Genomic DNA, 19,404 nt, shown 5'->3' on the forward strand with positions numbered 1-19,404 from the left:
TGGACCAAAGTGGCCCCCGAGATCTCAGCCTCTTTTCTTTGTGCTATTTTCTCCCACATTGTTTCTTGTCTAAAGCCTCATGTCTAGTGTGAGAAGTTAATCATTATGGTCAAGAGTAAATCCAATATGAATGAATTTAACGTCTGTGTATACCTTCTCCCACAGTGGTTGTGCCAGTAGCCTCCTGATGAATGGCATTTAAAGGTATTTTCAAGAAATATGAAAAGTCATTCTAAGCCTTCTGAAAAGCACAGTAACGGACATTGCCTCTTATTTTGTGACACAGACCTTAGCCAAAGTAGTTTTTTACACAAAAAGAGATTTGATTCCTGCTCAACTATAGAAAGAGATCCAAGATCTTATATGTTGCAGACATGGTGTGCTGTTAATTATGGTGTTTCCATCGTGCATTGATTCTCAGCTTCCTCATCTATAAAATTAAGGGGTTGAATAATCTAATGTCTAACTTTCCTGCCAGCTCAGATATTTTGTGGTTACATGATCATTGGTCCAGTGATTGAAAAAACGAGAATGTCAGCCAGAAATATTGAAATCAAATTTTATTTTTGGAAAATGACATTACACACATCTTGCAAATGTACACAGAAATGAGAATTCGATGGAGAACAGAGCTTGAGAGCCAAAAAAGATTGCAAGAGCAGCTCTTTGGCTGCCCTGTATTGAACACTGAAGATGTACAGTGTTCACAGTTCACAACACCTCACACACATGGGGGAACTTCTCTAGACAGCCTTGAAGTCCTCAAACCAAAGAGCCCTCATCAAATTATGGTGGGGGAGATAAAAGACCTGCTCTAACCAGCTTACATGGGCCTTGCCAAACATACCAGTCCAAGAGAGAACAGCAAACCAAAGAAGAGAGTGTCTTCTTGAAACACTGCCTTTGTATCACTCAAAGTCTAAGCATTGCCTGGGAAACAGACAATGCATCTATCTAAACTCACCTCCTTGCTTTTGCTGACTGGGGCCTAGCTGAAACCCCTGAGCATTCGTTGCACATTTGCTTTTCTTTTGTCCCCAATAAATATAGGTCAACACACCTTTGATGCATCCAAATACCTCACAACTAGTGCAGGGATCAGGGACATCCTTGGGTTGTATGATTCTAAGAATTATTCAATTCTATACTGTAATCTGGCAGCCAAAGACCCTCCCAATTTGCCTCTGATTTTTAGGTCAAAGACAGCTGAAGCTTTGATAACCGTGCCTTTCCTTTAGAAATGGTCAATGACTTCTGAGAAATTGTTGTAAAATTCTCTTCACACACGCCCCTTGGTTTTTTTGCTCGTTTCTGACTTTACTTGGCAGGAATTCTTGGCCCCTAAATCGGTTATTTACAGTTAATGGTAAGATATCTGGGAGCAGGGAGTGGAGGGAGGGAAGAGGGCCACATGGAATAATATATTCTTTTCCGAGGTTAAAAAGAGTTATTTAAGAAATGTGATGTACAAGACCATGCATTTACTCTCCAAAGGTAGTCACTAGCCAGCTAACAAACTCTAACACTACAACCACCAATTACAGCCGTTTTTCTACACGTACTCAATTCTAACTACAGCTATAGGGCAGAAAGGGTGGGCTGTTTCCATTTTAAACTTTCTCCCTTTGAAAATGGCCATAAGAGCATTTTCTGTACAAGTTTAATGGCACAAAAAGGTGACCAAAAACATTTTAAATAATTTACTGCACATGAAAAATGCAAAATCCACTCTCAAACCATGCATTAGCTGTGTATAAGTCATAAAGGGTTGTTGGTTTAATGCTGCAATATGATACACTACCAAACATTGGATATATTTTAGCTTAACTTCTTACTTTCGCAAACCTCTTTAAGAGAACTTAGAAAGAAAAGTCACTGGAAAAAATAGGCAATACATATGGTATTGCCAAGCAGTGACATTGACATCCCCAGGGATTCTGAACTCTGTTGAATTAATCAGTAGACTTAAGCCTGCTAATTTACAGGACATACATGGACAGACAGTCCTGGATCATGAACAGTTGATGTTAAAAGGAAAATGTTTAGGTAAATCTAATATTGGAAGGACAAATACATTTCAACTAAGTATTTTTTTTCTTTAGCCTAGATGTGTTAGATACTTTTTGACTTAAATTAATTTTAATTGCCTACCAGCTTAGCTTAAATAATTCAATAAGTGGCAAACACAGATCATAATGTTATAACAGAGAGAGCTTAATGAATAGTGGTAAAAGTTTAAACAAATCGTTCCTGCTTCCCCACCCCCACCCCCACCCCCAGTCTCTATTCAGCCCAACCAAATGACAGGAACAATTATCTGTGGTCTCTCATGATATTATATTGCAGCTTTTCAAAACTATGAGCAAATTTAAAGAAACCAACTAACAATAGTTTGCCAATTTGAATAGATGGGTAGACTCTTTTCCTGTTCAGCTGATTATTTATCTGAGCACATTACAATCTGTTCACAAAATGACATTTCAAAAGAAGCAGAAAGTGTTCTGTACAATGCTTGCTTAGAAGGTAAATACCTAACATTCATGAGCCGAAAGGACAACGTTTGAAAAGATCTGCTGAGACTAAAACAGAAAAGAAGAAAGGGCCAGAATCAGGTTGATTTCTACCAACCTACTTGTGACTGAACTTGGGTAGAACCAGGAATTGTCGAAATGGAAAATTATTTCCCTTCAATCCCAAGGCAAAACTTAACAGACTATGAAGCTGCATATGCCCAGTTGTGAGGTGGGAAGGTGCAAAGAATTCCAAGAGGAGGAAGTGCCGCACACGTCAAAGAATGGATGTTTTTGCTACGGAATGAGAAATTGATAACAGAGTCGAAACTGAGAACAAATATAGGCATCTAAATAGAGAAAGAAAACAGGAAATGGAATGACAAATAGCCATTTATTTCCTTGAATTATTGCCCAGACTTGAGACATTCTGAAACCTTCGGGTCTTTGCTTTAGATTACAAGACTTTGTCTTCTGACTTTTGTGTTCTCTTTGACCTTTTGCAACTCACCTGGCCTTATTACCCAAGCAGGAAAGTGACTTACTTTCAATTGAGAATTCTCTACTTCCCTAACCCCAGGTATGCTAAAGAGGGGCAAAATCACTTCTAATTACAGAATATTTTGACTCCAAACAGCTTAAGAAACACTTCACTTCCCAAAGATAGCCAATCTCACACCAGTTTGGCCAAAGCAGGAGCTCTACATCAATCCTGAAAGAGGGGGCATACAAGTGACCACTAAGAAGCCTTTGGTGTGATGGCTAATGAAACTTCATTTTGCACCCAAGGCAGATAGAGGCCTCTCTAATCAAAAGGAAAGCCTGAAAAGTCAGTGGCCTATTCTTGCTCCAGGTGGCCATGATTGAAAGAAGAGGAAATCCTACATGATTCCCAGAATTGTGAGTTGCACTACACATGTGGTTTTAGTAGGCCAGAGGCAGAAGCATGACAGCCTCTAAACTCCAGATCAGCCCTGACGTATTCTAAATGCCTAGGTCAGTACTCATCCTTTGCCATCTCAGGGTTCCAGCTCTAAATAATAGGACCATCAGCCCTCCTGTGCCCCGTATGACTTTCAAAATACACCTTCCCTACTTAGAAAACCAGTTTGAATCTAGAAGCCTAATCCTCTTAAAAAGCGAAGGCAATATATAACTGAGGCCTAGGTATGGGTCCAAATGGCCCCATGTGCCCAAGAACAGGCTCCAATAAATTCCAAAAAAAGAAGAATAAAGGAAGAAAAGAGAAAGATCCTATGCAAACTAGATCATGAAGGAAGTCAGTAAAGCTATGCCGTCATCGGGTTTCTGCTGGAGAAGTCTCTTGCTATAGCTGTTCCCAAGGCAGTCTCCTCTCCTGAAATATTCTCACCATCACAGAAGTTCATTGGGGACCCATGGACATGTGACTGCTCCCATTCCAAGGAGATAGGGCTTAGTTCCTTCTCTGTTTTCTAAATGGGAAATCCATTTGGAATCTAATGTGAGAGGAACTGGGAAAATCTCTATGTAGGATATTGAGGAGACCGGTGATGGATACACAATTTTATACAAATCAAGCATTGGGCTAGTTGCCTTAAACTTAGGCTAGATGATCCTAGGATATAGAAGATACACACCCACTTTACGATTCCTTGGTCACTCCCAACTGGAGAGAAGAAAAGATAGAGAAGTTCCTGAACTTGGGTAAGTCTAGTAAGAGTTCTTTTAGAATTCAGTCAATATTTGTTAGTTCCTTGATGCAAAGAAACTAACACGTACAGATCACGTTGCCCTAACTTCTGTCATGGAAAGCCACAGAAATAAGCTACATAGAGAGAGAGAACATAATGTGTAAAGTCACTGTGCTATTTTTGGTATAGATACAAATATTCAGTGTCAGCCAGGGCACAATTTAGTAAACAAAATCAACTTGTTTAAACCTGAAAATTGTTTGCACCAGGGAGCGTGGCTATGAGGACATAGAGATTCAGGACAAATACGAGACTTGATTATCTTTCTCTGGCTTGGCTCACTACCATATTTTAAAGGAAATCGTTATTAGTAGGAAAGATAGCCAGACTAATTTTTAAATGATAAAAAAGTCATCTTAGAAAGTCAGAATAAACAAAGCTATTGCTCTGTTCTTCATTTCTTATTTTCTCTGTCCCAGAAACAAGTAACCACTTCCATATCCTGGGAGGAACATGTGTGCCATGACATTGAAGGAAGCCGATAAGGGACAAAGTAGTCATTTTCCATTCTACGTGGATAAAGTAGGAGTTCAGAGGGCCATTTAGAAGATTCCTCAAGGTAGGGCAGCCACCTTCTGGTGCCCAACATTTCAATGCATCCCTCTCCTTGGCGCTGTTGACAGGCCATGTGGATGAAGTAATGTGAAAATGAGGAGGAAGGGCCAGATTAGATTGCTGTGTGGATTTCTTGCTGAGACCAGCAAAGTAGCATATAGATCCAGGATGCAACATGACCCTGGGAAAGAATTTTCAGCAACCTCACAAAAGACAATACTGGCTAGTTGGGAAAATACCCCGGAATATGAGCCCAGAGGTGTAGGTTCTAATCCCAGCACTGCCAATGGGCAGCTGTGTGACCTTAGGGGGAAATCACTTTACATCTTGGTCTGTTTCCTGGCCTTAAGAAAATGAAAAATTTGGAGCAGATGATGTGATCTTAATCTTCCTTCCAGCTAGAAAATGCTATAACTCAGTCTAGGCTAATACTAAAGTCCGCAAGGACACAAAGCAGTCATGCTAATGGCTATCCTTTCCAAAACAGTGATGAGAAAAGAAGCTTTTCTCTCGCTTTAATTCTACTTAGCACTACTTACGAAGTTAGTTGTTCAACCCAGCCCCCATATATACATTTCCCTTTTTATGCCCCTATTTCTATTTCTGTGGGGAAGAAAAGTCAGGAGGTAGGAACAAGCAACATGGTGTGTGTGTGTGTGTGTGTGTGTGTGTGTGTGTGTGTGTGAGCGCGCGCGCACACGCGCGTGAGAGAGACAGAGAGACAGAGAGAAAGAGAAAAAGAGAGAGGGGGAGGTGTTATGGGAAGTGGTGGCAAATGCTTGCTGACCATGCACACTGAACTCGATGGGACTAAAGTAGTAAAACTGTATTAGGAAAAACTGAGAATGAATTTGGGGGGTGTAGGAGCTTATTTCTGAAAACAATTTACTTGAATTTCAGCCAATTTAAAATGAAATTATTGGAGACTTGAGTTTTCAATTATACCACACAAAATAGCAGTTAAAAATATTTTTTATATGTAACTGTTCCTGTATATAAATAAAAAGTGTTTTGTAAAGGTTTCCTTGTAGTTAGCTCAAAGAAAAGCAGAAAGGACACTGTTGTTATAAAAGAATGTTTGTTCTAAGAATATTCTAAAGATATGCCCACAGTACTTTCTTGTGCTATATTATGCTACAAGTAGAGAAATACTCAGAGAACCAAGGGGCCTGGGCATGAGGACTGTTGAATTCTCTTTGCTCCTACTCTTTCAGTAGGATCTGCATGTCTCGTCTTAAATGAATACTTGGGACAACATGGGATTTGCTCAAAGACCAACATAGAGTGTGCTGGAGGATCTGGCCCAGAGGTTAAAAATAGACCTCCTACCACAATTTCTATCCATCCCAAATAACCAATTTTCCCTAATTAACTCAAATGCTCTGGGAGGCACTAAGAAATCACTGAGCTTCTAGAAAAAATAGGGGCTGATTAAAATGGGTTTCTTAATCATTTCATGTGGGCTTACCAATAAAGAGGGGGGAAGAGCAAAACCTCATCATTTTGGGCTCTTCAATGAGCAGTTTGAGCAGAAACCAGAGCTCTCATCATCCCCCTTCTCCTGAACCAAAACCGAAAATGTTTCTTGTAATCTAGTAATTAAGGACATCTGAAATTTATCAAGGGGGCTCTCGCTACCCCTGCCATCCTACTTCCCCCTGCGCATCAGCAATGCCACCAAGTTGTCATCAATCCACGTTGAGTTGTCTTGTGCAGTATTTCCTAATTGTGAAGCAGCCTAGACACACACACACACACACACACACACACACACACACACACACACACACACACACACACGAACCCCACACTCATTTTACTTAGAATGAAGGGACAGCTGCATGTCATTCAGCAGCCAAACGACATGTTGGCTTTGAACGCTGCATCTTTCAAGCTATCTGAACAATGACAAAGAAGTAAAGGAAATCTGCCTATCTACTAAAAATCAAACACAGAATTGGCATGCATGGCTTTCACCTAAATTTAGTTGTCTTGGCTATCATGGGCTATGATTACAGAGAAAAAGTAATTTTAAAAACCTGTACCTCAAAGACAGTTATTTCAAGTGAGCAATCCTTAATAAAGAGAAATCCTTTCTAAATGTTAAAGTCAAGTGAAAGGTCTCTGTATCTTAAGTATGAAATATTAGGATTATAGATAAAAAAGACTTACTTAAAATATGCCATAACATTTCATTTAAAATATAATTAGAATGTCTGGTCCACATTGAAATTAGTACTGAAAGTGTAACTGTTAAAAAGGTATCAAAAACCTGATTCTATTGAATTGGCCTCTAGTCGTTGAGTTTTCTCCCGGAGCTTTCTGTTTGGCAGTGAGAGCATGATTTCTAAACTACAGTATTCTTCTGCATTTTTTTGGTCAATTTTCTACTCGTGTTTTTTAGACAAAGGAAAAAAATCACCAGCTTATAAAAAAGGAGCCCGAAGAGTTTTGCTCCTGAAATACAGACTTGAGTTATTATAAAAAATGGATATGGTTTCTTGCTATAAAAAGCGACCAAAAGGTGTCAGACCTGAAAACAAATTCTCACAGTGTTTGTAGTGTTGGTTGTTTACAAGGCATTCAATAGAACAGAGCTAGATGGATACCATGCGGTTCATGTACTAACGTGTACATTAGAAAGCCTCCTGGTGGGATCATGTATGTGACATCATGTACCCCAAACTAATCAATTATTGATTGATTCCAAAATTTCCCCAGTAGAGGAGTTGACCAGGAATCCACTGTGCTTTATGTAAATCCTACTGAAATTTGGGCAGTTTTTCCCCTAAATTCTACCTCATCTCTTGCAGCCAGTCTGATACCACAGCCTTAAGCACATGGTGTCACATTGGAAGTCGCTGGTGTTTCTCCATCTCAACAGCCAGAATGAATGCTAGACAATACACTGGAGGCTCAATTAAGAGCAACGAGTGAGGCCAAGGATCTGACTTGCCACTCTCCTGAGATCCTCCAGCATTCTGAAGATACAGAGGCAAGGGACACTTAGGTTTTTCACTTTTAGATCTGCATATGAAAGTTTTCCCCCACACATAAACATTTTAAGCGATGTGTACGTAAACAGCCTTCTAGAGAAGAAAGACTAGTTTCTGCACAAATTGAATGGGGAAAATACAAAGGCCCCTAAGCATTCAGTAGAAAGGTCATGGACTAGCACATTTTGCAGTTCTGGAAAAGTCACTCAAAAGATGGTTATCAATCTATCTCTTATTGGTAAATGTGAATTAGTGGCCCAGAAGAGAAGTCACAAGAAAATAAACCCTACATACTACAGAGTGTTTTGAAAAGCAACAATAACAACAAAAATGTCTAAGCACCAATAGCCTTGTTGGTCACTTGAGCGAAAGTATTCTGCTATAATAATCGGCTTTGATTTAGCCTATCATCTTTCACATGGAATCGCCAAGTGAATCAGAGTCATCCAATGACAGTGGCAGGTACAAGTCCTGTAAGAAGAAAAGAGACAAAGTTAACTTTCCTTTACTTGGTACCTTGAGCTTTGAAATGGCTTTATTTGTTTGAAATAGAATTTTTCTAATTTTATTTTTAGAATAATTAATACATTCACAAGGAGCTTTAACAGTGTGTCGAGAGGTATCCCTCTATTATATCAATATACTCTTTACTCAGCTGCCTTAAAGGGTAACATCAACCAGATTGCCGTGTGTGTGTGTGTGTGTGTGTGTGTGTGTGTGTGTGTGTGTGTGTGTGTGTGTGTCTGTGTCTGTTTACAGAGGTAAAAGATTGGGAAAATAAAATATCTAAAACTTCTATAAGGAAAAGATATAAAATTAGCTGTTCATGGAAGATTTGAAACTCTCTAACATATATTCCTGGAAATCCAAGTGACTGTTTACATACTGATGACTGAATATAAACTCAGTAAAAAAAAAAAAAAAAACCTGAAATGCTCCTAATCTTTCAGCCTCAGATGGTTTTAGGGCCCTGTGCAAGCATTAAGTAAAAGGTAGGTTATAGTTGTCAACTGACTAGTAAACTATTGAAATAAGGATCCAACATTCACGGGGCCAATCCACAGCACAGTTTTACTGAAAACACTTAAGCAACTCAAACAAATCCTTTCGAATAGTGTTCACAACTGGCATACTTTTTCTATAACCAATACTAAAAGAGCAGTCTCTCAAGGAGTTATGATAATAATTCAGACCCAAATTAATAAAAAAAATCAGTAAGGTAAACTTCCAGAGCTGGATAGGTTAGCTTTTGTAATATTGGATACATATAGATAATAAAAATAGTTAATATAGAGAAGTAAATATCATCTTTGGATTCATATACTTCTTTTCCTGTAGGAGAACAACTAATTCTACGTTCTTCCTAGTAGTTTTATTAAATTCAGTCACTTTGTAGATTAGATTTGTACATTGATTCATCACAAAGCTGCTCTACTATGTTTATGGAACTTGCCTGTTATGTTGTATCTGTGATATATACACCCCATTTCCTCCAACCCTCTAGTCCCTCTAGTAACCTCTCCATCTCTAGATATTTGAGCTTTTTTGCTTTAAAAAAATTCCACACATAAGTGAGATCATGGGATATTTCTCTTTCTGTGTCTGGTTTCTTTCAAAAGACAACTGTATGATCTGGTAATTACAAAAATGTGTTGATAGACATTTTGTTTATAAAGTCATAATTTGTATGTTTATAAGAGGCCAAAGGAGGGGAAAAGAAACAGTGCTACCCTGTAGCAAAAACTTTAGACAGAATTTAAATAAAGTTGGTATTAATCTAGATTGTATTAAGATAGCAATTAAACCATTCACTGTAGAGGTGAACGTTGAGGCCCAGAAAGTCTCCAGTTGGCCTTTATATTATTCAAGATCTTTATGTATTTTCTGAGAAACACCCACGCAGTTCACTAACTTGCAGTATCCATGTCTTGTTTTTTTCATACGATTGAAGAAAACAAAATGCAGTTACAGAGCTCATAGTTCCTAGGATTTTAGAACTAAAAGAACAGACAGTTAAAGATTTTGTAATATGAGGGGCTGGGGATTTAGCTCAGTGGTAGAGCGCTTACCTAGGAAGCGCAAGGCCCTGGGTTCGGTCCCCAGCTCCAAAAAAAAAAAAAAGATTTTGTAATATGAAGGCTCCAAAGAGTTTACTTATTGACCTTCTATCTCATGATTCTTTTCATTATTCAATTTAAGGCATTAAAAATTTCATTTAATACGGTTGGATTACCTATCTTAATTCCATGAGTTTGCCTCATGTACATTGGTGTCATGCTCTTAAGTGGCATAAACATATTTATAAATATATTTTCTGGGCACATTGACCTATTTCCCATGAGAATTTTTTTTATTTTTCTCTAGTAATAAATTTGCTTTAAGTTCAATTTTTTCTAATATTTGGATAGCAATCATAACCTTAGTTGCAGATTAATTCATGTTAGAGCTATATATTTGTTCCTATTCTGCTATTTTGTATCTTTTCATCTCTATGTTCCTGTTTCCTTCATAGCTCTTTCCTGTGATTTTACTCTCAATATAGTTGTCTTTCAGTCTATATTGCTTCTGCCTTTGACAATGTAAGGGCAGGTATTGATTTCAAAAACACTTATTCTGCCAATCACACGTTTTGAGCACCTAATCTACTAATATTTAAAGTAAGTGCTAGGAAATAGGAATGATCTCAGGCATCTCGCCCTGTTCTGTCTAGTCTCTTTTGCTCTGTATTCAGTTCTTTGTTTTGTGTAAAATGCATATTGTCTAGTGTATAATTTCATTGGTGGTTTTGCTTTAAACTAATTTTATCTTGAGTTATTTTTAAACACTAATATAATTATAATTGTTTGGTTGCAAACTTTCCCTCTAAAGAAATGAGGCGGGCCTAAGGGTAGATTATTGAGAACTCTTCTTGTAATTGCTGTGACTTAGGAAGCATAAAGATTCAGGCTATGGGAGGAATCTTTGGGAATAAAGAGAGATATGAGGTGCTTCTATACGTCTATCCATTCATTTCATATTTAAAGCCTGAGGGATGTAAGGGAAGAACAATGTTCAGGAAAAGTAATTACCTCAGCATTCTCTTTTTGTTGATTGATATGTAGAAATACAGAAACACACATATTGCTTAACAATACAAATAATTCGCACCTGATATTCATTTGCTTAGTCCCTTGGGGCCCTACAGAACAAAATGTTTGAAACAAATGCAGCTGTGCTGGCAATACTACTGCGATAGAGAAAACAAAAAGTTGGTGTTTGGTCCAAAAAGCTTATAGTCCAAAAGAATTCAGGAAGGACATTGGAGAAGCCCAGCTTCTTGCTAAGATTCGCTATCCTTTTCAAACACACCCTGCACTTTCGTGGTAGAATAACGCTGCTCTTGCTGATGATTTAAAGCTTGCTCATCTGTTTGCCTCACCAACCTTTTCAAAGCTTAGCCAGCCTTGAAGACCCCAGTTAAATAGCACTTCTGTGAAGTCTTTGCCAGCTCCCACCTTCCTCGAGTCCTCATCAAACATCCTTCCCACCCACTTTTGTGTTCCTTCTTATATTATCCAAAGCCACTTATATTCAAGCTCATTGTGCCTGTGATCTCAGGATCAGGACCCTTCTTTATACATCAAACTGTCTTTCTGACCACTGCTAGGAGGGCAAAAGAAATCTGCAAACAGAAAGAAAGTGTGTATTTACATGATGAGATATATGTTCAGGTACTATATCAGATACATTTTTCTTTTGCAGAATATTCTTCAAGTTTAGAATTATGGGTGAAATCACTAAACTGAAAATCATCGTAATTAAACCAAAGAGCTTTTCTATGTTTCTATATTTGTATACATTTTAACAGGGTATTATCTTGAAAAGCAGTCTTTAGTAAATATTTGTTAAATCTTACTGGGGCTGTCATTAATCTCTGTAACTTTTGCACTCATCTCTAAAATGGAAAGGCTATCTAATTGCCCTTTCTCTTTCATGGGATATTGCAAGGATAAGCAAGAACGTGTCTTGTGAAAGGTTAAAGCGGTATAGAAATACAAAATGAAATGTTGTTCTCATTAACTACCTTAAGATGTACTGTGTGTCCATATTGCAGCCCTTGAGTATGCGGACTTTGGCTAACCCCATTGCAGCTGCATTAAAGAGGATTCTCTGTGAGCTGCCTAAGAGAAGCCAAGCTCTGATTACAGCTTAGAGGCCCAGCACAGCCATCAAAAGTTACCAAGGGGATGCTAGGACTTCAAGATTGTTTCCAATTGCAAAGGAGGAAAGTGATTGCCTTGGCCACCTGCTTCCTGTCTCCACAATGTCTCAAACCTTTCAGGTCCACTTGGATAGAAGTTCAGATGAGATCTGCGCTGGCCCCTGCCCAGGGTGTCTGATGGCCCAGGTAGCAAGCAGGGTGAAAGGACAAATGCAAGGCTTGGACCTGAGATTTGCAAGGACTGAGTCAAAGTCACAGCCAGCTTTTAGCTTATTCCACAAAGTCAGCTCCGTCGTCATTTTTGGCCATGTAAATGTAAAGCCATGGGATGTATATCTTCATTTCTAGAATGTACTGTTCTGAAAGATAAAATCTAAGGAATCCTCCCAGATTAAAAAAAACACTAAACGAACACAGTCAGAAAAATGCAATACTTGGTCCTAGATTAGGTCCTGGACCATAAAAAGAATGTCACTGAGACAATTGATAAAATTCAAACACAGACTATAACAGTCTTATATCTTTCTTGATTAAATCTCATGATGTTGGGCCATGGTTATAAACCTCTTTGCCCTCAGGAAACATATATTGGATGTTTCAGTATAGTAGGGCATTATACTTGAAAATTAAACCTCAGATGACTCAGAAAAATAGTAAAAAGTAAAAGTTATATGTATTTATATTCACATACAAATAGAAAAAGAGAGCATAGAAAAACAAGTTAAATGGGCAAAATATAAATAAGTGATAAATGTGTATAAAATAATATAGAGTATTATTACTCCACCTCCTCTGTAAGTTTTAAGTGATAAAATAATTTTAAATAGTCTGTTATATCAAAATCTAAATGTACACTTTATTTTACAGTTTGATTAGAAAAAAAGTATGATATAATTTATTAGCTTGTGTTTCTGTCTTAAGAAAACTGATTCTTAAGAATACAATATCCTGATAACTCCATAGAGAAGAGAACAATGTGGCTAACAGTGCTGTCACCCATGAGCTTTAACTAGTTCTTCAGTGACTAAAATCATTAACAGAATTAAGTGGGGGGAAAAAGGCACATGTGTCTACAAGCCCAACCATGAGAAACAAACCTGACAATGCCAAAACTCACCGGAATAATTCATCAAGATTGGTCCTCAACCTACATGAACTGGATGTACCTGCCAACTGAAAGGCTGAATGATTTGAGGATGCAGAGAAAATGTCCAAGCTGCCTCTGGCACCTTGGGAAAGATTGGTGGAAAGTGCTGACACAGAGAACACTTCCCAGAAAGGAAGGTACTTGCAGAAAGTCACAGGTTGAAGGTACACTAATTGATGGAGTCTAGAAAGATCTCCCTGGAGATCGTCAGAGACAGCATGTTTCCATCTTCGAATGTCTATATTAATAAACCTTGCTACTTTGCAAATAACCCAAACCTGGCTTTAAGGTGATTTTTGTTCATCTTACAACCTCTGGGGAACACAGAACGTATTCTGAAATGCGATAGCTCAGGAGGGAGAATCCAAAGGCTCTGCTCAGGATCAATACCAGAAATGAAGGGAGTCGTTAAAGGAAAGAAACAAACATTATCAGGAGCAGGACAGGGAAAGGCCAAGTTAAACAGGAAACTAAAAACCTGCTGGAAAGAAAGAAAAGGCAAGACATGTGAGATAGTGATATAAGATGAAATGTGTTTAAAGTAACAGTGTGTGTATGTGTGTGAGTGTGTGTGTGTGTGTGTGTGTGTGTGAGTGTGTACACTTTCCTACATCACAGCACACATATGAAGGTCGGAGGTCAACTTTCAGGTGTTATGTTTTCTCCTTCCACTATGTGGGTTCTGGGGATTGAAGTGAAGTTTTTGTGCTTAGTGACAAATGCTTTTGCCCCTGAGTCATCTCTCCAGTCCTGCTGGTAAGTATTTAAAAATTGACTTTCTGTAAGTAAAGTGATAATCTTGATTTATATGCTGATTTCCATAGTCCAAATAGTCCTGCTGTAACCAATTTAAGGTTAATATATTACACACATAGTTAAAAAAACTGATGTGTGTTACTAAATACATAAATACAGCCTGCTTATTCTGTGTAACGTAATGTTATTTTTTATGTATGTCAGAGTTGATCATTGGGTATTTGGTAGCTAATTCATGTACTCTTCCTTGTTGCCTGTAGTTTTGTCTAAGGTTGAGGTCTCAAGACACTTCCAACTTCCATATTTTTTTAAAAAAATCAACTCAAAAGCAAGTGTAAACTGATTCTCTTGCATAGCACTGTTAGTGAGTAGCATACTAGTTCTGTTGCCAATTTTGTTGCCCTAGTAAGGCATTTAGTTATCTGGATTGGAGTCAATTTCCTTGTATATATAAAACTTCCTATTACTATTGAAGTAACCTAATAAAATATTTCCATCTACAAAATCTTTCTTTCTTCTATGATGGGGTTAGATTGATAGTTAGACTTTGCTATTTGCATTTCATGCCCTGACTTTGGGTCCAGTAAACAAAAAAAAAAATCCTAGTGGAATTTACTTTCCAGTGTGATAATCAGAAAAAAATTCCAGATTTATCTAAGGTATAAGAAATTGACAGCAGTGAACATTTCTGAATTCTCTGAATACATTTCTGAATGTAGGAGAGATTTCTGGGAAGGAGAATACTTGGAAATTGATCCTCGGGAATTTTTTGGAGTGTTAATTAAATCTAGATTTTTTGTGTACTAGGCAAATAAATACTCATGGAGGTACCTCTCCAAGCCCTACTCTGCTGTAAGTTAATGATAGACTTCTTTGAGCTAGCTAGGGTGTCAAAATGTTTCCCAAGGCCGTTGACAAAATGTTTGTTTCCTTTCTGTGTTTGTGAAGCAAGAATCGCTCTAGTAATGAAGAATGTGCCCAGTGAAACTTGGCTCCCATTATTCAATGATGTCCAGCAAGTCTAAAGAGAGTAACCTATTGCGACTTTCAAAAAAGTAATGTTTGCTAGTGTCTGAGCATAAGTATGTACATCATATGTGTGCAGTATCTGTGCAGGCTAGAAGAAGGTGTCGGATTCCCCAGAACTAGAATTAATAGGTATTTGTTGGGCTACATGATGGTGGTGCTGGAAAGTGAGCCGACAGCCTCTAGAAGAACAGTATATGCTCACAACTGCCAGGCTGTCTCTCCAGTCCCAACTCCGTGCAACTTTTACCACTATATTTATATTACATCCAATGACATAAGTTGCCCTTGACACCCCCTTTGCTATATGTTGGAAATGGTGAGGCAAATGTTTTGGGTTTGCTTGCTATCATTGTTTTAGAATGAACATTTGAGACCATCATATTACTTTGGGGAAAATGCTAAAATGTAACTGAAAAAAATGTTAAAAGCAAAGCTTAGAGAAATGAGTAAAACTGGCTTGTTCGATGCTGGGATTCTTGGGACATCAACTGAATGGAGTCAATAAAGGGGAACCTTAGCTTCAGTGTACTGTGGCTGAGCACAACTCTAGAGAGCCTTTTAAGAGACTCTGAGTTCAAACGGGTTTAGTAAGGTATAAGAGACATAATACCTTGTGCTTCCGCAGACTTCCAGGGCTTGTGGGTGTAGAGATAGGAGACTGCTTCGACTTAGGTGTTGAGAGCTGACTGCTAGAAGTTCCATTTGCTGCCCCGAGGCAAGAGAAAAGGAAAGAAGAAAAACCAACAACATATAAAAGAGCAGGTTCTCTCTTCCTAACTCACTAAGACATTCAAACGAGGCACAAAGTTAACCAAGTCACTTGATAGAATCAAATCAAAGTGAAAAGAAGTTCTTCAAATGTCCTACGTAGTACTTCCATCCTCGGCTTATGTGGTCCTACTAAGTGTAAATATATTTACATTTCAAATGTTATCCCCTCCCCCCCTCTGTCATATTCCCTCCCCCTCCCTCTGCTTCTATGAGGATGCTCCCCCTCCCACCCACCCCACTCAACATTCTGTCATTTCCCTGCACTGGGGAAAAAAGCCTTCAGAAGACCAAGAGCCTCCCCTCCCACCGATGCCAGACCATGCCGTCCTCTGCTACATATGCGGCTGGAGCCATGGCTCTCCCCACGTGTACTCTTTGGTTGGTGATTTAGTCCCTGGGAGCTCTGGGGTGTCTGGTTGGTTGATATTGCTGTTCTTTCTATGAGGTTACAAACCCCTTCAGCTCCTTCAGTCCTTTCTCAAACTCCTCCATTGGGGTCCCCTGTGCTCAGTCTGATGGGTAGCTGCAAGCATCTATTTCCTTTCAAAATGTTTGGATGCTAGTTACCAGGATTGATGCTTGAGAAAGTACTATATTACTCTAATTTTGGAGAGAAGAAAGATAATACACAGAGAAAGTGTGTGCCTTCCATTAAGGAGAAGAAATATGGGTATTTTGGGGTAGTACATATCCCCATTTAGAGCCAGCTGAATGAGAGCGATATAGAACAAACTCGCTATCAATCTCTACTCTTCCTCCTTCATCTCCTCCTCCTGCACTACCATGTCCTGGATGAAAAATACCAGAAAGAAAGAAACAGAAAGGAGACTTGTCAGAGAGAAGAATGAAATACATTGGAGGAGAAGCAGAAAGTAAATCTTAAAGGAGAGCTCAAATAGAAAAAAAAAATGGAACAGAAGAGAGAAGACAGTGGAAGGACCGAAACTGAGACAAGAAAGATAAAAAGATTACAATAAAAGTTTGAGAATAGTGTGAAAGGCATAGAAAACAGAAATTCATTCTACATAATTGTAAAAAGCATCAAGGTTCAACCCTAGTCTGTCTCCAGTCAAGAACATGATGGAAAGGAGATGATTTCTCTTTGAATGTCGGTAACTCCATTGCAATTTCCAGCTGTTTTCTATCCCCCTGATAATTAGCACGTTTAGTATGAAAAGAAAAACGGTGTCACATGAAAGTGGGATAATTAAATGGTTTTCCATGAGATGTTCTGCTTTCTTATAATGAGACTTTTTTTTTAATCATAGGACCTACATTGTTAGAAAGATATTCTTCGATATGCTATTAAAACAGAGAGGAATGTCTCAGAGGTGGGAAGTGGAGTGGGGACAAAAGGAGAGCGAACAATCGAGTAAAAAGTTAGTGTAAGAGTATTGTGCTTACCTATGTTCATCGCAGCCTTATTTATAATAGCCAGAAGCTGGAAAGAACCCAGATGCCCTTCAACAGAGGAATGGATACAGAAAATGTGGTACATCTACACAATGGAATATTACTCAGCTATCAAAAACAATGCCTTTATGAAATTCATAGACAAATGGTTGGAACTGGAAAATATCATCCTGAGTGAGCTAACCCAATCACAGAAAAACACACATGGTATGCACTCATTGATAAGTGGCTATTAGCCCAAATGCTTGAATTACCCTAGATCCCTAGAACAAATGAAACTCAAGACGGATGATCAAAATGTGAATGCTTCACTCCTTCTTTAAAAGGGGAACAAGAATACCCTTGGCAGGGAATAGAGAGGCAAAGATTAAAACAGAGACTGAAGGAACACCCATTCAGTGCCTGCCCCACATGTGGCCCATGCATATACAGCCACCCAATTAGACAAGATGGATGAAGCAAAGAAGTGCAGACCGACAGGAGCCGGATGTAGATCGCTCCTGAGAGACACAGCCAGAATACAGCAAATACAGAGGCGAATGCCAGCAGCAAACCACTGAACTGAGAATAGGACCCCCGTTGAAGGAATCAGAGAAAGAACTGGAAGAGCTTGAAGGGGCTCGAGACCCCAAAAGTACAACAATGCCAAGCAACCAGAGCTTCCAGGGACTAAGCCACTACCCAAAGACTATACATGGACTGACCCTGGACTCTGACCTCATAGGTAGCAATGAATATCCTAGTAAGAGCACCAGTGGAAGGGGAAGCCCTGGGTCCTGCTAAGACTGAACCCCCAGTGAACTAGACTGTTGGGGGGAGGGCGGCAATGGGGGGAGGGTGGGGAGGGGAACACCCATAAGGAAGGGGAGGGGGGAGGGGGATGTTTGCCCGGAAACCGGGAAAGGGACTAACGCTCGAAATGTATATAAGAAATACTCAAGTTAATAAAAAAAAAGAGTATTGTGGTTACTTCTGCAGATATGGTTTAAAGTTCTGTGTCATGAATATTCCCTGAGGATATAGCTCCTTCCCACCACTTATGTTAATGTTTCCCTAGTTTCAAAAACATGCCCATAGTCTGAAGAAACAGTAGCACAGTTGTGATGGTTACTCTGATTATCCATGTTCAAACGAACTGACAAATGACCACTTGGGTATCCAATGGCTGATTTTATGTGTATATTCAGTTATGTTTTGTTTACTCCTTGAGAATTGTTCCTCCAAATGCCATTCATACCATTAGGTAATAGCTAATAAGCACTACGTGTGAGCCAGGCTGAGATTAGATACTGGTGTTTGAAAAGAAATGCATAACTTCCTGGGGGGATTAGGTAAAGTAAGTATGAGGATTAAGGTCTTCCTTCACAATATATTGCTAGAGTCCAAAGGACAGAATATGGAATAATGGGGGTTGGAAGTAAATAAGAAGCAACACCCGAAGATTTTGAAACTAGAATCTGTATTAGGTAAGTGTCCAGAGACTAAAAGTAGATTCCGGGTTGCCAGAGCCTGGATGAGGAAAGAGATGGACAGAAGTAGTGTGGTTTTGCTAGTGGGTGGGAGCTTCGGTAGTCACAGTTACTCTGTGGCAAACTCTGGAGCCACCTGTCATCTACTTTGCGCTTTAAATTAGTTCATATCAATAAAGCTGTTTAAGAGAAGAAATGGAAGCTAGCTAAGCAAAGAGGAGATAAAGGGTATTGTAGGCACTAGAATTGCACCAGAAGTAAGAACGTGTAAAAGAATATACAGTGTGTTTCCAAAGTATGAGTAGCTCACAGTGGCTCAAGATAGGGTGGCAGGAGGAATTTCAAACAAATACAGAAGGTTAACAATATAACCCAAATTTTGTTGGGTCTCTTGTGTGACCTAAGGCATTCAGAGTAAACCTACGGTAATGGGATATTAATGAAATTACAGTTATGAAACAGCAGCAAAAATAATTTTATGGTAGGGGTCACTACAACATGAGAAATTGTACCAAAAGGTCCTAGCATTAGGAGGTTGAGATTCAATGTTATAAAATGAATATCATGTTGCAGTCCATCTTCAAAGTGAATGGAAGTGACACCACTGACTGGTGGCCTTCCTTTTCCCTTACTAACATCTTGAGCCCTCTACTAATTGGAAAACTCCTTCCCTCACTGACTCTTGTTTTTCCTGTTCCTCCTCAGAATCACAAAACTGTCTCACTGCTCACAGCTTTATACACAGTCTAAATCTTCTCATTTCTTCTTTTAGTAGACTTCATTTTTTTCTCCTTGCAATAAGGTGTGTCAGACTAATTTCAACC

The 19,404-nt window shown here is 38.9% G+C and overlaps 1 protein-coding gene across 9 annotated transcripts in view; it reads right to left on the reverse strand.

Moving 5' to 3' along the window:
* Positions 1–545: 545 nt before the first annotated feature.
* The window catches only part of Dcx (doublecortin), a 142,837-nt gene continuing 123,978 nt past the window's right edge, over positions 546–19,404 (reverse strand). For 5 of the 9 annotated variants that reach the window (XM_039100106.2, XM_006257386.5, XM_006257385.5 and 2 more), the window contains exons 6-7: positions 15,535–15,632; positions 546–8,265 (exon numbers count right to left, since the gene is read on the reverse strand). In XM_039100106.2, the coding sequence (XP_038956034.1) occupies positions 8,209–8,265; positions 15,535–15,632 (155 nt within the window). In that variant the 3' untranslated portion in view covers positions 546–8,208. The remainder of the gene's footprint in view (positions 8,266–15,534; positions 15,633–19,404) is intronic. The other 4 variants (XM_063280337.1, NM_053379.3, XM_063280339.1 and 1 more) reach the window with 2 other exon arrangements.

Source organism: Rattus norvegicus, chromosome X, assembly GCF_036323735.1.
Source record: "Rattus norvegicus strain BN/NHsdMcwi chromosome X, GRCr8, whole genome shotgun sequence".
Lineage (NCBI taxonomy): Eukaryota > Metazoa > Chordata > Mammalia > Rodentia > Muridae > Rattus > Rattus norvegicus.